Genomic DNA, 20150 nt, shown 5'->3' with positions numbered 1-20150 from the left:
TCTGTTTTCTGTCCCTTCCTCAACTCCCATTGTTCAGATGTTGGGTGTCTTGGACTGGGCCACTCGGTTCTCTTTTTTCCTATCTTTTTACATCTCTTTTTGATATAATTTTGGAGAACTTCCTCAACTTTTTACCTTCTAGAACTTATAATTAAATTTTCAGTTTTTGTTGCAAGACTTTATCCCAGTCTTTTTTTCCTTCTATAAAATTAAAAAAAAACAAAAAACCACAATCCTGTTCTTGTTTCATGATTATAGACTCTTATCTGCCTCTGAGGAAGTTGATTATCAGTGTGTGTTTCCTCCTGGTCCCTGTTGGTTTGGTCTGCCACTTCCATGTTGGAAGGTCTTCTCAGTTGAGCACAGTCCCCAAGCCCGACCCTCCTCCTTAGGAGTGAGCCCTTAGGAGTGAGCGCAGCTGATCTGGAAGTCCTGGGGAGCAGACATAGACCTGGCCGCCCTGTCTGGGACCCAATCTCAGTCCATACATCCCAGGGGAAGGCTAGCAGGGGGTGCTGCTGGTGCATGTCTGGCTGCCAACCTAGAGAAGGGCCAGGGGTCTCTTCCCTGCAGGGTTGGACTTTGCCCTATGCCCAGCCTTCCTTATTTCCCCACCCCTACCTCAGCTGTTCCTAAGTCCCTCAGGGTCAGAAAATCCCCAGTCTTCCTTGAGGGGTTTAACCACTTTTTTAATAGACATTTAGTGTGTCCATGGTCCCGTCTGTACCCACAGTCGGACCCATTTCTGAGCATTTCTGGAGTTCTGCTGTCTCCTTTCCCCCAAGCACATGGCCATCAGTTCCCTGCTCTGATCATTCAGCTGACGTTGGCATCTGCTTCTCTGTACACAAGATGGTGCTGATGTCACTCCTGCTGCTTTTTCGTTTCCATCTCCCACCTCCCCCATTCAGGCAGGAGCTAGGGCCCTGGTGATCTAGGGAGGAGATGGCTGGTGGTCAGGATCCCAGCTTCTCAGCTCTTAGGGCAGGGAATTGGGGAGGCAGCCTCCTGGTATTCATGGGCATGCTCACAGGCCTCCCAGTGACATCAGCCTGTGCTGCCATCCTGCTGTGGGTAGGTGTGCAAATGTTGGCTCTAGGAACGTAGGCAGGGTCTTTGTTGGTGTGACTCCTCCCACAGCCTTCTCTTGGCTTTCAGTGTAGGCCACCCCTTGGCCTGGCCCCATGCTGCTGGGCCCAGTTGCCAAGTGGGTTACAGAGGGTCAGGGGAGGAAGGGTGGGCCCAAGCCCAGCCCCCTTAGCAAAGCGCTCCTCTCCAGGCAGCTCTTACTGCACCCGCAGGCTGGAGGTCAGGTGGCCTTCCTAACAGCTCGGCTCCCCCCCATCTGCTGCCTCTGGCCATGGTGGCTGAGTGATGGCCATTAGTCCCCAATTGGAGAAGGAGGGGAGGGTGGTCAGGCAGCATCCCCCACCCCAGCTCTTCTCTTGGGGTCTCGCTCCCATGGCTTTGGGAGGGGAAGAAGCCCCTCCCTACTCCATAAGGGGTGGTGCAGAGGGAGCAGCCTGTCTTTGTGAATACTGTGCTCCCAAGTGGCCACTGTCCTCTTCCAGGCCTCCCCAGGTCTGGCCAAAGGCAGGGTGCAAAGGCCAGGTCTCAGAATTGGTGCCACTTTGAAGCCTTTGCAGGGCAGTAGCAGTTTTCTGGCTTTGGAGGTCGGGTGCTGAGTACATTTGTCCCCAGCTTTGAGCCAGAGTTGCCATTTGGAGTTGACAGGAAAAAGCCTGCTGAACATCCTGTGATACCGTGGCTTTTTGTGTTCCAGACAGTTCCTCTGACCTGGCAACCTCTTCTTTACTTATTTGCTCCACCCTACCCTTTCACTTGGAAACTGCATCCTCCTTCCTCTTTCTCTACCCCACCCCCATTTCTGTCCACTTCTCTGTGTTGCATTTGGTCACCTCGGTATCTTTTGTAAACCCTGCCCTCAGGACCAATTCTTTGGAGCCTGTCAGATTTTCTTGAGCAGTTGTTCCCCCCTTAAATAGCGAATTGTTTACATCACAGCTCCTCAGTTTTGCCATGCTTGTTGCCACACTGCTAGGTGAGGAAACTTAGGCCCAGAGAGGTTGAACTGAGTGTTACCTGCACTTGTACCCTCTGCCTCTGGCCAGAGAAAACCCTCTTGCTTGTTATAGAAGCTGGCAGAAGAGGGGCCCCTGGGACAGATGTTTCCCCTGCAGGAGGTCCCATGCCTGGGGCCACATGGCTAGTAGGTGGCTGGAGCCAGGGTCAGAGTGCCTCCTTGCTGCCTATTGTACTGTACCTCATCCTTGCCCCACTCTGCCCTGCACTGCATCTTCACTGCACCCTGCACTGTGTCCACACTACCCCCACACTTCCCTGTACTGTGTCCACACTGCACCTCACACTGCACCCTGCACTGCATGTGGACTACACCCTGGACTGTGTCTTCAATGTACCCCACACTGCCCTGCACCCCACTCAGTACTGCACTCTGCACCCTGCAGCTGCTGGTCCTCTTGGTCACAGAACAAGCTAAGGGAGCTTCCCCAAAATAACATGGTTGCTTTTAGGACAATGTGGCTTTGAACAGTGGCTTTTCTTTATTTTTCAAGCTTTCTTTAATATAATTGTGCTGTTTTTATAACAGTTATTGTAGTTTTTCTTTTTTTATTGTACTTATTTTTAACATTGAGGTTTTATGTACCATCTTTTTAACAGAGCTTCTCTAATTCATGAACATAAGTGTCTGTCTCAGATCTCTAGGGAAATTAAGTTGATCACTTTTTTTATAGTTTGTCCTTTTCCCATTTCCCCTCCTAATTAGAAAGCTTTTTTCTCATTTTCTTAATTGATTTTGTAAAAGTTTTGCTCTGTCATTTGACCTCCAGGACATTAGGAGAATTAAAATACGTAGTTCAAAAACTTTTTCCCTAAAAAGCAACTCATTAATTCAGACTTAAGTGCTTGAAAGACCCAGTCTGAAAGTAGAAATCTTCACATTTTTGCTACAAGTTCATAAAGCCAGATTTTATATGATGCCCATCCTACAGCAGGTTTGTACTGGCACACTGTAAGGACAAAGAAGCAGTGGAGTCAAGAAAACGGGAGAGTCACTGGCATGGGAGAAGTACTGATTTATTTAACAGGCGTGGTTCAGAGCTGATGGCACAGCTCTGGATTCTAAGTTACTTCTGTACCAGGCATGGAGATGCCTCCTTACTGGTGCTGGAGCTGTTCCTGAGAGAGTTGGGGCATGGGACCTCCTGCAGGGAAACACTCTGTCCCAGGGGCCCCTCTTCTACCAGCTTCTATAACAAGCAAGGGGGTCTTCTCTGGCCAGAGGCCGAGGGTACAAAAGCAGATAACACTCAGTGGCCGTCTCCAGCTCCTCCCCTCATGTAGGAAAGCTGGGCTAGTGAGTGAGTGTCAGTGAGGCTCATGGGATATTGTAGAGTACCTGGCATAGGCCAGCATCATCACCTAGGTCTTTGTCACAAGCCTCATCCCCAAGCCCATTGGGGACCTCTTACTGCTCAGTCACTCAGGAGCCACCTCCGAGACTTCCCTGGCCCCAGCTGGAGTCTCTGTATTAACTTTCTCTTTCTCTTTCTTCTCCCTCCCTCTCCTCTCTCTCTCTCTGTTTCTCTTTCTCTCTTTCTTTCTTTTTTTATTGAGAAATCTTCACACACATATGGTCCATCCAAAGTGTACCATCGGTGACTCACAATATCACAGTTGTGTATTCATCACCATGATCATTTTTAGAACATTTGCATCACCCCAGAAAAAGAAAAAAAAAGACAAAAGAAAAAACTCACATATCCCATACCCCTTACCCATCCTGCTTTCATTGACCACTAGTATTTCAGTCTACCCAGTTTTTTTTACCCATTATCCTCCCTATTGTTTATTTTTTATCCATATTTTTACTCATCCATCCATACCCTAGATAAAAGGAGCGTCATACACAAGGTTTTCCCAGTCACACAGTTGTATTGTAAAAGCTATATGGCTATGCAATTGTCTTCAAGAATCAAGACTACTGGAACACAGCTTAACAGTTTCAGGTACTTCCATTTAGCTCTAGCTATTCCAGTGCACCATAAACTAGAAAAGGATATCTATATAGTGTATAAGAATAACTTCCAGGATAACCTCTTGACCTTGAAATCTCTTAGCCACTGAAACTTTATTTTGCTTCATTTGTCTCTTCCCCCTTTTGGTTAAAAAGTCTTTCTCAGTCCCGTGATGCTGGGTCCCTACTTATCCCAGGAGTCCAGTCCTATGTTGCCAGCGAGATTTACAACCATGGGAGTCATGTCCCACATAGTGGGGGTGGGGTGGGGTGGCAGTGAGTTTACTAGCCAAGTTGGCTTAGAGAGAGAGGTCACATCTGAGCAACAAAAGAGGTTCTCTGGGGGTGACTCTTAGGCATAATTATAAGTAGGCTTAGATTCTTCTTTGCAAGAATAAGTTTCATAGGGTCAAGCCCCAAGATCGAGGTCTCAGCCTATTGAATTGGTTGTTCTTACTGCTTGTAAACATTTCAGAAATTCCCCAGATGGATAAGTTTAATATGTCTTCTTTTCTCCCCAATCCTCCAAGGGGATTTTGCAAATACTTTTTAGTCTCTGCCCAGATGGCTCTGGGGTATATCAGAGCATCACACCAACCTGTACAAACGAAAAAGGTGTCATACCCTATTCAAGATTCCATGTAAGTATGGTGTTCAAGTAAACAGACCATACAAATTAGATAATGTGCTACCCAAAATAGAAATTTTGCACCAAATAAACATTTGTCCCTTTGGTTTCACAAAGAAGTTGAAGTTGTAAAATATGGACCACATCATCCTTTGCCCTGTATTCTGATTTACCTAGTCCTATCCAGATCAGTTTCATTCATATTTTTAGTTGAAGTCAAATCAGTTTTTCAACTTTTTTAACAGTTGCTACATGGGGTAATGCTCACTTTCATAGCTTCAGTGCTCTGAGTCTGAGGTGTCACGTAAGTACCCAAAGTTTCAGATAATTGCCGGGTTATACACAAATATGTCAGTATCTCAGAATTTAGAAATAATGATTACAACTCCTGAATATATGTGACTGCTGGAAGATGTTTTACAGTCTATGACCCAATACGTCCCAACCTGATAACCCATGCTCTTTGATTTTGTGTATTATAGTTATTCCATATAAGTGAGGCATGATAGTATTTTTTTTCTGCCATTTCATTCAACATAATGTCCTTAAGGTTCATTCACCTAGTTGCATACCTCACAACTTCATTCCTTTTTGCAGTTGCTCAGTAGTTTGTTGTATGTATACATCACTGTTCCCCTTTCCATTCCTCACTCGAACCTTAGGCCACCTCCATCCTTTGCAAATCATGAACACTCTAATGTTTTAGTCTTTGATCCATTTTGAGTTAATTTTTGTATTGGGTGTGAGATATAGATCCTCTTTCATTCTAGAGGCAGCTCTGTCGCAGGTGAGTTGGCTTGACCACCTTATTGAAGATCAATTGTCCATAGATGAGAGGGTTTGTTTCTGAAGCTCAGTTAGATTCCATTGGTCAATATATGTCTTTATGCCAGTATCATGCTGTTTTGACCACTGTAGCTTCCTACTATACTTTAAAGTCAGGTAGTATGAGACCTCTCACTTTCATTTTTCTTTCTCAAAATATTTTTAGCTATTTGGGGCACCCTGCCCTTCCAAATAAATTTGGTTACTGGTTTTTCTATTTCTGCAAAATAAGTTGTTGAGATTTTAATTGGTATTGCATTGAATCTGTACATCAGTTTGGGTAGAATTAACATCTTCACTATGTTTAGTCTTTCTAGTCCATGAACACGGTATGCCCTTCCATTTATTTAGGTCTTCTATGATTTCTTTTAACAATTTCTTGTAGTTTTCTGTGTATAGGTCTTTTATATCCTGGTTAAATTTATCCCTAAAATTTTATTCTTTTGGTTGCTATTGTAAATGAAATTTTTTTTCTTGATTTCCTCCTCAGATTGCTCATCACGTGTGTGTAGAAACACTACTGATTTTGGGGTGTTGATCTTGTAGCCCGCCCCTTTGTTGTACTCATTTATTAGCTCTAGTAGCTTTGCAGTAGATTTTTCAGGACTTTCAACATATGGTAACATATCATCTGCAAACAGGGAGAGTTTTACTTCTTCCTTTCCAATTTGGATGCCTTTTTTTTTTCTTTTCTAACTGCTCTGGCTAGGACTTCCAGCACAATGTTGAGTAACAATGCTGACAGTGGGCATTCTTGTCTGTTCCTGATCTTAGAGGAAAAGCTTTCAGTCTTTCCCCATTGAGGATGATGTTAGCTTAGTGTTTTCATATATTGCCTTTATCATGTTGACGAAGTTCCCTTCTGTTCCTGTCCATTGAAGTGTTTTCCTTAAGAAAGGATGTTGAATTTTGTCAAATGCCTCTTCTTGTATCAATTGAGATCATCATGTAGTTTTTCCACTTTAACTTACTGATATATTACATTAATTGATTTTCTTGTGTTGAACCAGCCTTGCAAACCTGACATAAATCTCACTTGATTATGGTGTATAATTCTTTTAAAGTACTACTCGATTCAATTTGCAAGTATTTTGTGGAGGATTTTTGTATCTATATATTCATTTAAGTGATTGGTCTGTAATTTTCTTTTCTTGTAATATCTTTGTCTGGCTTTAATATTAGAGTGATACTGGCTTCATAGAATGAATTAGGTAGCTTTCCCTTCTCTCTCTCCCCCCCCCCATTGTTATGTCTTCCTGTTGAATTGCTCCTTTTATTAAAACCCCTGCTCTTGGGCAGGCCATGGTGGCTCAGCAGGCAAGAATGCTTGCCTGCCATGCCAGAGGACCAGCGTTCGATTCCCAGTGCCTGCCCATGTAAAAATAAAATAAAATAAAATAAAAAACCCTGCTCTTTTCTGATTGTTGTTTGCATGAAATATCTTTTCCTAGCCTTTCACTTTCAACCTATTTTTATCCTTGGGTCTAAAGTAAGTCTTCTGTAGACAGCATATAGATGGGTCCTGTTTTTTAATCTGTTCTGCCAGTCTGTGTCATTTCATTGCAGAGTTATTACTGTAAAAGCAATACTTTCCTCTACCATTTTGTCTTTTGGATTTTATGGTTTTTTTTTTTTTGCCCCTTTTTTACATTAACTCATAGTCTTCATTTATGCCCTCTTTGCCAGACCTCTCTGTTCTGCCTTTTCTTATCTGCCTGTAGTGCTCCGTTTACTATTTCTTATTGAGCTGGTCCTGTAGTTACAAATTGTCTCAGTGAATGTTTATCTGAAGAAATTTAATCTTCCCCTGATTTTTGAAGGGCAGTTTTGCTGGGTATAGAATTCTTGGTTGGCAGTTTTTCTCTTAAATATGTCGTACTACTGCCTTCTCATCTGCATGGTTTCTCCTGAGAAATCCATGTGTAATCTTATTGACTGCCCTTATATATAATGGATTGCTTTTCTCTTGCTGCTTTTAGAATTCTCTGTCTTTGTCATTTGACAATCTGATTAGCAAGTGTCTTGGAGTATGTCTGTTTGTATCTATTCTGTTAGGGATATGTGGTACTTCTTGAATCTGTAATTTTATGTTGTTCATAAGAGATGGGAAGTTTTTAGTGATTATTTCCTCCACTGGTCTCTCTTCCTTTTCCCTTCTCTTCTCCATAACACGTGTATTAGTATGCTTCATGTTGTCATTCAGTTCCCTGAGATGGTGCTCATATCTTTCAGGTTCTTCATGTTTGCTCAGTTTCTTCTTTATATCCTCCCTCAACTCATGGATTTTATTTTTTATGCGATTTTGCATGTCTATTTGGACATCCTGAATTAGTTGTTTCAACTCCTGTATCTCATTTAAAATGTTGGTTTGTTCCTTTGGGCCATATTTCCTATTTTCCTTATGTGGCTCATTATTTTTTGCTGGCAACTAGGCATTTGATTTCCTGAATTAGTTGATTCTGGAGGTTTTCACTCTTACCTTGGGTTTTCTTGCTGAATGGCTTTGTTCTCTGTTCTTTGGCATTCAGTTCAGCTTATTCTGGACCTTAAACATAGGTTCTGCTTAACTGATCAGAATTTTTCAGTTCTTGTTTTTCTGCTTCTTGGCCTGCCTATTTGGAAGGTGTTTTTGTTTTTGTTTTTTGTTTTTTGTTTTTTGAAAAGGATTTCCTCGGATATGATCGACCCTGGTCAGATTTTCCCATAGCAGACAGGCCCATATGGAGGACAGAGTAGCCAATATCAAGTTTCCTTGAGGTTAAGACCTAGCATGTTGTCAGACTCTCCTAAGAGGGGTCTACACTCTGCTTTTCCTCCAGCATGTTGTCAGACTTTCCTAAGAAGGGTCTAGACTCTGTGCTTTTCCTGTCCTTGTCAGCCAGCTTCCCACCAGCTTAAAGTAATACCGTTCCTTTAAGTTCAACAGCTTCTCCCTGAAGTATGTGGTTGAAACAGAGGCTGAGGTAGTGGGCAAGCTTTGATTATTTCTGTTTTCCAACCTTTTGGAGCCTGAATTCCCTGAAGGAGGGCCTCCGCTTGAACTGGGCTCCACCCCCTTTCTTGGGGATGATATACCCTTTAGGGACTAGTCCACCTGACTATTTACTTTCTCTCTAAGGCATGCCTTAATTATGCCCTTGCCTGGGGCAGTGCTGGAACCTGAGACTGATCATAGTTCTATCTAATGAGCTGCTAAGAAGTTTTAAAAAAAAGCCTTTTCCATGGACCCCTGCTCCCCACATTTGCCAAAGAAAATCTGAAGTTTATATGTGGCTCTATGTGTTCCCAAGCTCTGTGTGCCCCCTTTTCTTGGGGTCCAGCTCTTTTCCAGTATTTTGTGCTGTCCAGCTCAAAAAGCTTCTGGTTTTGTTTTTTTTGTTTTTGTTTTTTCCATCAGCCCTGTCCCCTCTCTGCCAGGGTGAAAACTCCTGGTTCCTATAGTACTTATTCCAGGTTTTTTTGTGCTGGAGCCTCTTTTCGGTAATAAGAATTTGTTAATTAATTCCACAATTGGAGCTTGGTTGAGCTAACTTGTTGCTACTAGTAAAGTCTGTTTTCCTTTGCCCTCAGGGAACCAGCCTGTTGTGCCCGTGGGGGAGGGGCACTGCAGCCTGGGAGACTTTCAGTTCTGTTTAGGATCTCGGCTATTCTACCTGTTTCAAACTGGTATACACTGTGTGGCCAGTCACTGATATCCTCCCAACAGTTGTTCCATATATTTCCTGGCTATTTCCTAGCTTCTCTGGAGAAGGAACTGAATTCTACCTCACTATGCGCCATCTTACCCCACCTCTCCTGTGTGTATTAAACTTGGTATTGTTGTCCTGTAGCAGCTTCTAAGAGCTGGATGACAGTCCAGTCCCACAGGTTGAGTAGACAGTTTCACTGAGGGGTGGAGCCGGTGTGAGGTGGTGGCTGTGCAGGGACTTTCTTACCCTGCAGTTATGGTCTGGACATTGATTCTTCATGTAAAAGGCATTGTAGCAGCCACTGCAGAAGTGGCAACAGCACTGGGTGCAGTGAAAGCTCATGGAGCCTCCTCAGGTCAGTTTGTTCAAGAACTAGCATTTCAGGCATTCAGTACCATTTTCCTGAAGGTACACTGCTGTACTCTGAGCCGCGTATTCTGGGTCATTGGTGCATTTCCAGTTCTGGAAATCCTTGCAGCTGCCTGGACAATGGAATCCACTGCCCATTATCCCCAACATCCGAGAAAAATGGAGAGGCCAAGAGTGACACATCCCAGACTTCCAGGAAGTATGGAGAGGTAGTATTTGAGTGAAGTAAGATTGGGGTTCAGTTTTAAGAAAGAAATCTTCAGAGAACAAAAAAGTCCTTAGAAAAGAAAAAAAAATAGGATGTTTGGTAGAAGAATTGGAAACTAAAATAGAGGTAGTCTGACAAGGATAGGAAATGGGAGCATAGACCAGGTGGTTCAAGGTAGTTGTGGGGTACCCATGTGATCTGGAGGTGGCACCCATATACAGTGTTACTCAGTACCCATATCTTCTGTGGGAATGAACCCATTTGCTGATTTCATAGCAGGAAGTTCCAGTAGGGGAGCAGGTGGAAGTTGTAGCTAACATGTATCACTCAGGCATGAGTGATTATCAACTGAACAGGTCTCTTTTCAGTGTGCAGGGAAATAAATAGGTGGAAAGGAAAAACAAAGACTGGTTCAGCTGGGGCTCTGAACTCTTCTGGCAATTTCACTATTTGTTTTGTTTTTTTTTTTTTTTTAATTAGAGAAGTTGTAGGTTCACAGAAAAACCATACAGAAAATACAGAGTTCTGATATGCTCTCCTCATGCAGTTTTCCGTATTAACACTTTCTATTGTGTGTGTCTTTGTTTAGAATTAATGAAAGAATGCTATTATAATTGCACTATTAACTGTAGTCTGGTTTACATACGAGATTACTCTTTGTGTTAGACAGTCTTGTAGTTTGTTTTGTTTTTTAATTTTTACCCTGGTAACATATATGCAACCTAAAATTTTCCCTTTTTGCCACCTTCAAATATATAATTCAGTGATGTTAATTTTCTTCACAATATTGTGCTACTCTCACCATCATATACTACCAAAACTTTTCCCTTAACCCAAATAGAAATTCTGTGCAATTTAAGCATTAACTCCCCATTCCCTACCCCCACCCTAGCAACTGGTAACCTATATCCTAGTTTCTGGTTCTATGAATTTGCTTATTCTAATTATTTCATATCAGTGAGACCATACAATATCTTTCCTTTTATGTCTGGCTTGTTTCTCTCCAGATGATATCTTCAAGGTTCATCCATGTTGTCCCATGTATCAGAACTTCATTCCTTTTTACAGTTGAATAATATTCCATTCGATTTATATGCCATATTTTGTTTTATCTATACATTGATTGATGGACTCTGGTTGCTTTCATCTTTTGGCAATTGAGAATAATGCCACTATGAACATTGGTGTGAAAATATCTGTTCCAGTCCCTGCTTTTAATTCCTTTGGGTATATACCAAGTAGTGGGATTGCCAAGTCATGTGGTAATTCTATACTTAATTTTCTGAGGAATCACCAAGGTATTTTCCATAATGGCTGTAGTTTTTACATTCCCACCAACAATGAAAGAATGTTCTTATTTCTCCACATCCTCTCCATCATTTTTAAGTTTTCGTTGTTTGAATAGTAGCCATTCTAGTAGATGTAAAGAGGTATCTCATTTTGGTTTTGATCTGCATCAAATCAGAATCTTTTCATGTGCTTGTTGGCCATTTGTGTATCTTCTTTGGAGAAATATCTATTCACGTCTTTTGCCCATTTTTAAATTGGGTTGTTTCTCCTTTTGTTGAGTTATAGGATTTCTTTATATATTCTGGAGATTAAACCTTTTTCAGTTATGTGATTTCCAAATATTTTTTCCCATTCCGTAAGTTATCATTTTACTTTCATGATGAAATCCTTTGGTGCATGAAAGTTAATTTTGATGAAATCCCATTCCTGTATTTTTTCTTTCATTATTCATGCTTTTGGTGTGAAGTCTGTGAAAACATTGCTTACCACAAGGTCCTAAAGATGCTTCCCTATCAAAGTTTTATATTCTTATATTTAAGTCTTTCATCTATTTTGAGCTCATTTTTATCTATGGTGTGAGGTAGGGGTCCATCTCCATTCTTTTGCATATACATATCTAGTTTCCTAGCACCATTTGTTGAAAACAGTGTCCTTCCCAGTTAAGTGAACTTGGCACCCTTGTGTAAAATCAGTTGGTCATAGGAGATACAAGGTAGTTTCAGTGGTAGAATTCTTGCCTGCCTTGCAGGAGACCCAGGTTCAAGTCCCAGTCCATGCAATTCTAAAAAAAAAACAGACACGAAAGTCAACAAGTGGTCCTGCAATAACAGGATATTCACATGGAAAAATAATGAAATGTGACCCCGCCATACAGCATACAAAAAAAAAATCAATTGGTCATAGATGAGAAGGTTTATTTCTGAACACTGAGTTCTATTCTATTGGTCTATATATTGCCTGTCCTTTTGCCAGTGCTAAGCTGGGTGGTTTTTTGTTTTTGTCTTTGTTTTTTTCATAACTGAATGGGACACTGTATTTTTTGGCATTTTAAGTAAAATATAGTCATTTTAAAGCCTGTGTTTGTACAATAAGTTTCATAAACCAATTTAAAATTAAGGCAAGGGAAAAATCTAAAGATACAGATGTCAGCATTTCTTGAATTCTAAATATTAAACCCTAACTTAAATCCCATTTGATTAGCTATCAAAACTGTATACATTCTCAAAATATCAAGTAGAAAATTATTAGAAACATCAACTTTGCTATAGTACCATAAGACCTACGTTACTGAACATTTCCAAGTTTTTGGTTTCAAGAAAATATAAAGATATAACTTTTTACAGTTAACATGAAAATCTTATCTCTTATGATATAACATTTAAAATATATTTTATCTAATTTTACTATAGCTACTTGTGCTCTCTTTTGGTTACAGGGTGCATAAATATCTATTTCTATCATTTCACTTTCAATCTGTATCTTTGAGTCTAAGATAGTTTCTTGTGAGCAGCATATAGATAGATCATATTGTTTAATTTGTTCTGTCAATTTCTGTCTTTCCATTAGTGAGTTTAGTCCACTAACATTTAAATTTACTACTGTAAAAGCAGTTCTTGGGTCTAGCATCTTATCCTATAGTTTTTATTTTATCAGATCTATATATTCTTTTCCCTCTCTCACTTTTTATCCTTTAAGTTACCCTTATTAATACTTTTCATTTCTGATCTTCTTCTAGTCATTTTTCAGTTGCCAGAGCTCCCTTTAATATTTTTTATAGGGCAGATCTCTTATTGGCAAATTCTTGCAGCCTTTGTTTATCAGTGAAGAATTGAATCTCTCAATTTTGCAGTACAATTTGGTAGGATAAAGAATTCTTGGCTGGAAGTCTTTCTTGTTCAATCTTAAATATATCATACCACTGCCTTCACACACACCTCCATGGTGCTTGTTGAGTAGTCCAAGCTCTCAGTATTATATAGTTTTCCTTGAATATAATAAATCTCACTTACTACTTTCATGACTTTTTGCTTCTCTTCAATATCTGAAATTGGGACTCTTATTGGCAAATTTTCTCAGCCTTTGTTTATCTGTGAAGAATTTAATCTCTCCCTCAGTTTGGCAGAGTATAGAATTCTTGGCTAGAAGTCTTTCTCATTCAGAATCTTAAATGTGTCATACCACTTCCTTCTCTTCTCCATGGTACCTGTTGAGTAGTCTGAGCTCAGTCCTGTATGTTTTCCCATGTTGGTAATAAATCTCTTTTCTCTTGCTGTTTTCATGACTTCTTGCTTCTCTTCAAGATTTGACATTCTAATAAATATATGTCTTGGAGTAAGCATATTTGGATTTATTCTCTTTGGGATTCATTGGGCTTGTTTGGTTTGGATGTTTATGTTTTTTATAAAAGTTGGGAAGTTTTCTCCCATTGTATCTTCACCTAGCCTTCCTATCCTTATACTCTTCTCCCTCTGGGACACTGATAATTCTTATATTTATACGCTTCATGTTGTCTATCATTTCCCTGAGATCAAGTTGCATTTTCTCCATCTTTCTTGCCATTTGTTATTTTGAACATTCAAGTTCATTTGTCCTGTCTTCTGATTTGCTTATTCTCTCTTCTGACTTGTGAAATCTACTGTTGTGAGTCTCTGATGTTTTTAATTTGGTTTACAATGTCTTTCATCTCTGTGATGTCTGATATTTTTCTTTTTACTCTTTCAAATTCTTCTTTATGCTCCCCCAGTATCTTCTTGATGTCTTTTACTCCTTCTGAACAAACTTAAACAGCCATTTCAAATTCTTTGTCCCCTTGGGTGATTTAATTTAGGTGAGACATGTCTGCCTGGTCCTTCACATGCTTTATATCCCTCTGTGTGGATGGGGCATTTTAACGTCTTAATAGGGTTATTTTTCAGATTTATTTCCCTCCTACATCTAAGATTTGGAATCGGGACTCCCAGCCAGTGCTACCACCTCTGGCATGCACTGAAATCTACCATCTCTGGGGCTGGGGAATGAGCAGCACCCACCCCCAAGTAGACTCCTCCTATGTGACTGATATATCTGGTGTCCCCCGGACTCCCCCAGAATGACCCCAGGCCAAGGGACCACGCACTTCAGCTTCACCTGCCCACAGCCAATCTGTAAATATCTGGGCCCAGCTTCACCAGCGTCCTCAGCCTCGCCTCTCTGTCTACCCACACCTGCGGCCTTCAGGCCTCATAGGGGAGGGGAGCAGCATGGGACCCTCACATGCTTCCCTTGCTGGTTGGATGTCAGACCGGTACACTCCACATCTTCCCCTTCTTCCTGGGGAAAGACCCGCCAGTCCTTAACAAAAAAAAACAGGTACTGACAGTATCATGTCACCAAGGCAGGGAGCAAATACTTTACTCTCCCTGAGTGGAGTCCATGCACAGGAAAAGTTTGTCTGCTGTCTTCCAAGTTTGCCACAGGTACTCCCAGCTATGAAGCCAAAGGAAAAATCATTCCAAGCCAGCTGCAGGGTAGGCCTAGTTGTGACCAAGTACAGTCACCCTGTTATCTCCATCTCAATTTCTTGGCACATCTCCCACAGCCTCCCTTTGCAGGGCAGAAGACACCACCCCCCACCACCACCTCCTCCCATGATTATTCACATCCCAGATTTGCTGTCCCGTTTATCATGTCTCGTTGTTGCACAGAGACAGGGTGACCTTGGCCTTTCCTACTCTGACTCCATGCTGTTTTAATTACTGTAGCTTTGTAATAAAATTTAAAATTAAGAAGAGTGAGTCCTCTTTGTTCTTTTTCACCATGGCTTTGGCTATTCAAGACCCCTTACCCTTCTGTATAAAATTTTTTCTCAGTTGAAGAATTTATTATTTTTTATAGGTACATAGATGACATATAGACAAGTTTTGATACATAGGAAAACCCTTCTTTTTGCTAAATGAATCATCACAATCATTTTTTGCACCTTTCTTTTTGTTAAATGAATTATCACAGTCACTTTTATAATACATAGCTTTCTTGGGCTGAACCAATTGCAAGAACATACTAGTACTGGTATATTATAGTTACTTACAATATTTAAGAACGGTGGAAAAAAATAAGTTATTTAAATACTGATTTCATATACAGAAAGTACAGTGTTGTTAGTTATATAACTTGCTTGATGATTTCTTCTTTTCTATATCAATTTAAAATCAAAATAACTTGGACTCAGACAACTGAACTTTTTCCCTAAAAATTGCACAGTATGTGGATGCAACATGACTTGATATGACATCACTTGCTGCAGTTGTGAAAGCAAACTTTGCTACATCAGAAACTGATTTCCAATGGACTAGCAGTTTCCAGTTTCACCAACATCTAGTTCAGAATAGAGAAGAGGGCTTCTGAGTAAGACAAGGCCATGAAAAGACGTCTGCTTTGGTTATCTGGAAATGTAGACTGCACTTGGGTCCAGCTGCATTTCCTTCCAGACGATTTTTGAAGTAAAAATTTATACACAATGCATGTTGCTACCTGAATCAAACCCCTTTCTAAGTTTCTTTTGTGCTTTCCAAAGAACATTTTTCATTGTGACTCAGAATTCTTTACCAAATACCACTGATTAGAATGATATAGCTGACCTTCTGTATAGATTTGATGATTGGATTTTACATTTCTGCAAAGAAGGCTGTCAGAATTTTTATTGGGATTGCATTGAATCTGTAAATTGCTTTGTGCAGAATTGAAATCTGAACACTATTTAGTCTTCCAAGCTATGAATAAAGAATGTTCTTCCATTTATTTAGATCTTCACTGATTTATTTTAGCAACATCTTGTAGTTTTCCATGTGTAAGTCTTTTACATCTTTGATGACATATATTCTTAAGTATTTGGTTCTTTTAGTTGCTACTGTAAATGGCACATTTTTTTCCCTTGATTTCTTCTTCATATGGTTCATTTCTAGTTGTAGAAAAGACTGGTGTTTCCATGTTGATCTTGCATCTCACCACTTTACTGAATTCATTTATTAGCAATATAGCTTTGGTGTGGATTTTTCAAACATTAGTTCATGACATCTGCAAATAATGATAGTTTTGCTCCTTCTTTTCCAATTTGTATACCTTTTATTTCTTTTTCTTGTCTAATTGCTCTAGCTAGAACTTCCAGTACAATATTGAATAACAGTGGTGACCATGGGCATCCTTGTCTTATTCCCGATCATAGAGGGAAAGCTTTCCGCCTCTCACTTACGATGTTCGCAATGGGTTTTCATGTTGAGGAAGTTTCCGTCTATTTCCAGTATTCTGAGTGTTTTTATCAAAAGGGGTTGTAAGAGCAGTGCCAGTCTGAGTTCTGCATTTCGAACCTTTCTCCAGGGGGCCCAGGGTGCTCACCTTGGCTACCCTACATGGAGAGGCAGGAAAGGGAGAGAGCTGCATTGCAATGCCAGGCGCCCTCCCCAGCCTGAGGTGGGCAGGAGTACACTGGCTTGGGTTTTGCCAGCCATCAAAAAGAAGTGCGTTACTGGGCAGTCTCTGGCTGGTGAAGTTGAACCTTTCAGTCCCACAGCCCTGAGTTTGCAGAGTCCTCACCATGGTGCATAGTACCCATCTCCTACCCCCAGAGCCTGTGCCTTCTAGTACACTCAGACGTGGGAAAGATAGGGAGACATTCCCCTCAGGAAGAGAAGAAGAAGCAGATTAATCTTGAGCTAATAGTGGCTGGAGAGGGCAACCCTCTGGGGCCTGCAGCTGGACTGGATTTGCACCTGGTTGGGTCCCTGTCCATCCAACTGCAGCAGTCAGGGAAAGGCAGGCTGTGAGGTAGAGGGGCCCGAGAACTCTATCTCCTGGGAAGGCTGGGGAGGTACAATCTGGCAAGCTACCTCCCTGTCCAGCCCATAATGTGCCTCCAGTGGGAGGCCCCATCTCTTCTGGCTAGGAATTACCAACAGACTAAGTGCCTAAGGAGACCTTCAGCACAGAACTAAACAGCTACAAAATTGTAAACGAGCAAGGGAAACCAACTTTCAAAATAATCTTACCAAGAAGAGGTGCTGAATTTTGTCAGATGCCTTTTCTGTGTCAGTTGAGATGATCATGTATTTTCTTCCCCTTCATTCTGTTAAATGTGGTGTATTACATTAATTGATTTTCTTACATTACCACCCTTGCATTCCTGGACTAAATCCCACTTGATCATGGTATATGGTTCTTTTGATGTACAGTGGATTCAGTTTGCTATTATTTTGTTGAGGACTTTGTATCTGTATTCATAAGGATGTTGATTTGTAATTTCCTTTTCTTGTATCTTTTTATTTTTGGAAAGCTTTCTTAGATTATAGTTTTAAATATTCTGTTTCATTGTTTTGAGTGCTTCTTCAGGAATTCCAGTTATGTATATGTTAGGCCTTCTTTGTCTTCCATTTTAGTTTTCAACCATTTTTTTCTGACAACTTTTTCCTTTTTTCTTTATCTCAGATTTATTATTTTAGTTCTTTTCCTGCCTTCAATTCTTTTTATTAAATTTTCATGTCAATTTGTTGGTATCTCATGATGTAGTCTTTATTACTGATAAGATTTTTCTATTTCTTTTTTGAGTTAAATTTCATTTTATTTATTTCTGTTTTTTGTCTATTTCTGGTTTTAGTTTAGTTTTTCTGCTTCATTGTATAGTTTGTCGGGGGTTTTTTTTGCCTTGTTACATTTCTGAATGCTTACTTGAGGATATCTCAGTTTTGAGTATTGTTAGAGTCCTCCTTTCTTTATGACTTTGTTGGTAAAAGTTTTTATCTTTTGCTCTCATATGTTTGTGAGATTCATCCATATTATTAGAAATCAGTAGTTCGTTTGTTTCACTGTACTGTAGGGTCCATCATATGAATATAACTCAGTTTATTTACCCATTCTTCTGAAGGTGGACACCTGGATTGTCTTCACTTTGGGCTACTCTGAGTAGTGCTACTGGGAATGCACTTTTACATCTTTTGGTGAACAACTTTCTGTGTTTTTAGAGTTTGGTCCTTTTCATACTGCTCAGCATGTAAGTTTATTCTCCCACCAAGGAAGACTAGTACTTTAAACCCTACCCTCTTGTCTTGTGTTTGGTAATATATTGAAAACCATCATTAATTAAATATGGGTTCTGTTTAATCTTCTTTTTAAAATAATTGACTTATCTTGCAGATTTTGGAACAGCCTGAACAGAAGTTAGGAAAACAGACTTTAGTTAGACAGACTTGTATTTACTTTACTGCTCCAACACTTGTTGCTGTATAATTGGGACAAGTTATTCAAATTATTAAGCTTACATGCCATCATCTGTAAATGTAGTCTTTGGGGTACATGGTGGTTTGAAACCTTGCAGCCATCTTTCCTCAAGTCTTCATCTGACTCCCTTTAAGTCACTTCCTCAGTGGTAGCCACCTCTGTACTCCCTCCCATACTATCATATGCTAACCTGTTCTCTTGTTTTAAATTTCTTTGTATCTCACCATAGCACTTATCTCATGGGTTGTACCCTGTGGTACTATCTGAAACCACACTACAAATTTATGTTTGCATGTTCATTTTTTGACTTCCCAGTTCATTGTAAATTCCATGGTATCAGAGGCAGTATCCTCTTGCTCACTGTTATATAGGCCCAGGGCCGCAAGCAGCGCCCAAGTCCAAAGGCAATGCCCCATCAGCATTTGCCAGCCAGGTGGGTTGATGAGTGGGAATGATGGTGGTGCTTCATCAAGTCAGCAGAGGTCAGGTGAGCTCTACGTGCATAGTGCTAAGTGGTGGTGGTGGCAGTTGCTGCAGCTGTGCCAGGGGAAGTCACTATATGCAGATAGTTTTCACAGGTTGTTGTAGCTGTTCTCAGGATGATCTACCACTAATGAAGGGCTTTGATCTACCCAGTTGTTACTCAGAAATGGTTAACTTTTGTATTTATTTTGCTAACAGAGACATTAAACCTGACAATGTCCTTTTGGACGTGAATGGTCATATACGCCTAGCTGACTTTGGATCATGTTTGAAGATGAATGATGATGGAACTGTAAGTATTTTTTGTTGAAGATTTTCTACTTGGTTTGGGGGTTTGTTTGAAATTAGAATAGGCATCAGTTTTCGATCTGAAGTACCATGGAAAAACTATGTTTATTTGTGTGAATTAAAAAGATGCGTCCATTTAGGAAACAGTTGAAATTTTCTGTTTTGGGATTTCTTTTTTAAGTTTAAAAACATCTTTATTGCTTTTTATGTTTAAAAAGAATACATATGCCTCCTAACATTGGAAATTTTCAGGTTTTCTTAAATCCCTGCCAGCACTGCAGCACGTGTAGACAGCTCTTGGCACTGTTTCTTCAAGTGCCCTGCTCAGGCCAGTCAAGTGGGCAGGCTCTTTGTTTGGGGACAGGTAACTTCCTGTTAAAATTTTCTTTGGGAGTTGTTGAGTGTTTAGAAACAGGATCCTAGATACTCAGAGCATTTCCAGGGCCAGCTGGCACTCCCACTGCCAAGCCCAAAATCAGCCCCTCAGTCAGCCAGGGCTGCGAATCCTGTGGCTGAATGGCCTGAGCATGCATAACGCAACTCTTCTTGGTCTGCCTTAGCAGCTGCCTCCAGGAGTACACCTTACTGTGTTTAGGAGATTGCCTATGTTCTCTCCAGTGGCAACTCTCAAGGATGTATCCTGACACATTTGGGAGTTTTTTTTGTTCTTTTAAATATATACTTAGCATAAAGTCCAATGAAGAATACTTCTACAAAGATAACAATCCCTTCCTTTCTTACAAGCAGCAGTGTTTATTCCCTTTTTTTTTTGGGCATGGCCAGGCATCAGGAATCGAACCCAGGTCCCTGGCGTGACAGGCGAGAACTCTGCCTGCTGAGCCATTATGGCCCATTCCAAGCAGCAGTAATTTAAACGAACCCATAAAAGTAGAAGTAATTTATTCACTTTTTCTACAAAACCAGCCTCTCGTTTTTAAGTCTTGTCATATATTGATTAATTGATATATTAGTGCTATTCTCAAATCCTGCCTTCTAACAATTAGACGAATAGCCTTGGTCTGAACTCAAGCACTTGGTTCTTGGCTTCCCACCCTTGTCTATGGA

General features: G+C 40.6%; 1 protein-coding gene across 3 annotated transcripts in view; it reads left to right on the top strand.

Moving 5' to 3' along the window:
* The window catches only part of CDC42BPB (CDC42 binding protein kinase beta), a 211080-nt gene that overhangs the window by 125459 nt on the left and 65471 nt on the right, over window positions 1-20150 (top strand). For all 3 annotated transcript variants that reach the window (XR_013160527.1, XM_077123642.1, XM_077123643.1), the window contains exon 6: window positions 18996-19089. Coding sequence is in view for 2 of the 3 variants with exons in the window: in XM_077123642.1 (XP_076979757.1) it covers window positions 18996-19089 (94 nt within the window). In the remaining variant the exon portion in view is untranslated. The remainder of the gene's footprint in view (window positions 1-18995; window positions 19090-20150) is intronic.

The sequence above is a fragment of the Tamandua tetradactyla genome, chromosome 12 (genome assembly GCF_023851605.1).
Source record: "Tamandua tetradactyla isolate mTamTet1 chromosome 12, mTamTet1.pri, whole genome shotgun sequence".
Classification (NCBI taxonomy): Eukaryota; Metazoa; Chordata; class Mammalia; order Pilosa; family Myrmecophagidae; genus Tamandua; species Tamandua tetradactyla.
Note: the sequence above shows the minus strand (reverse complement) of the source record. Positions and strands in the feature narration are given on the sequence as shown.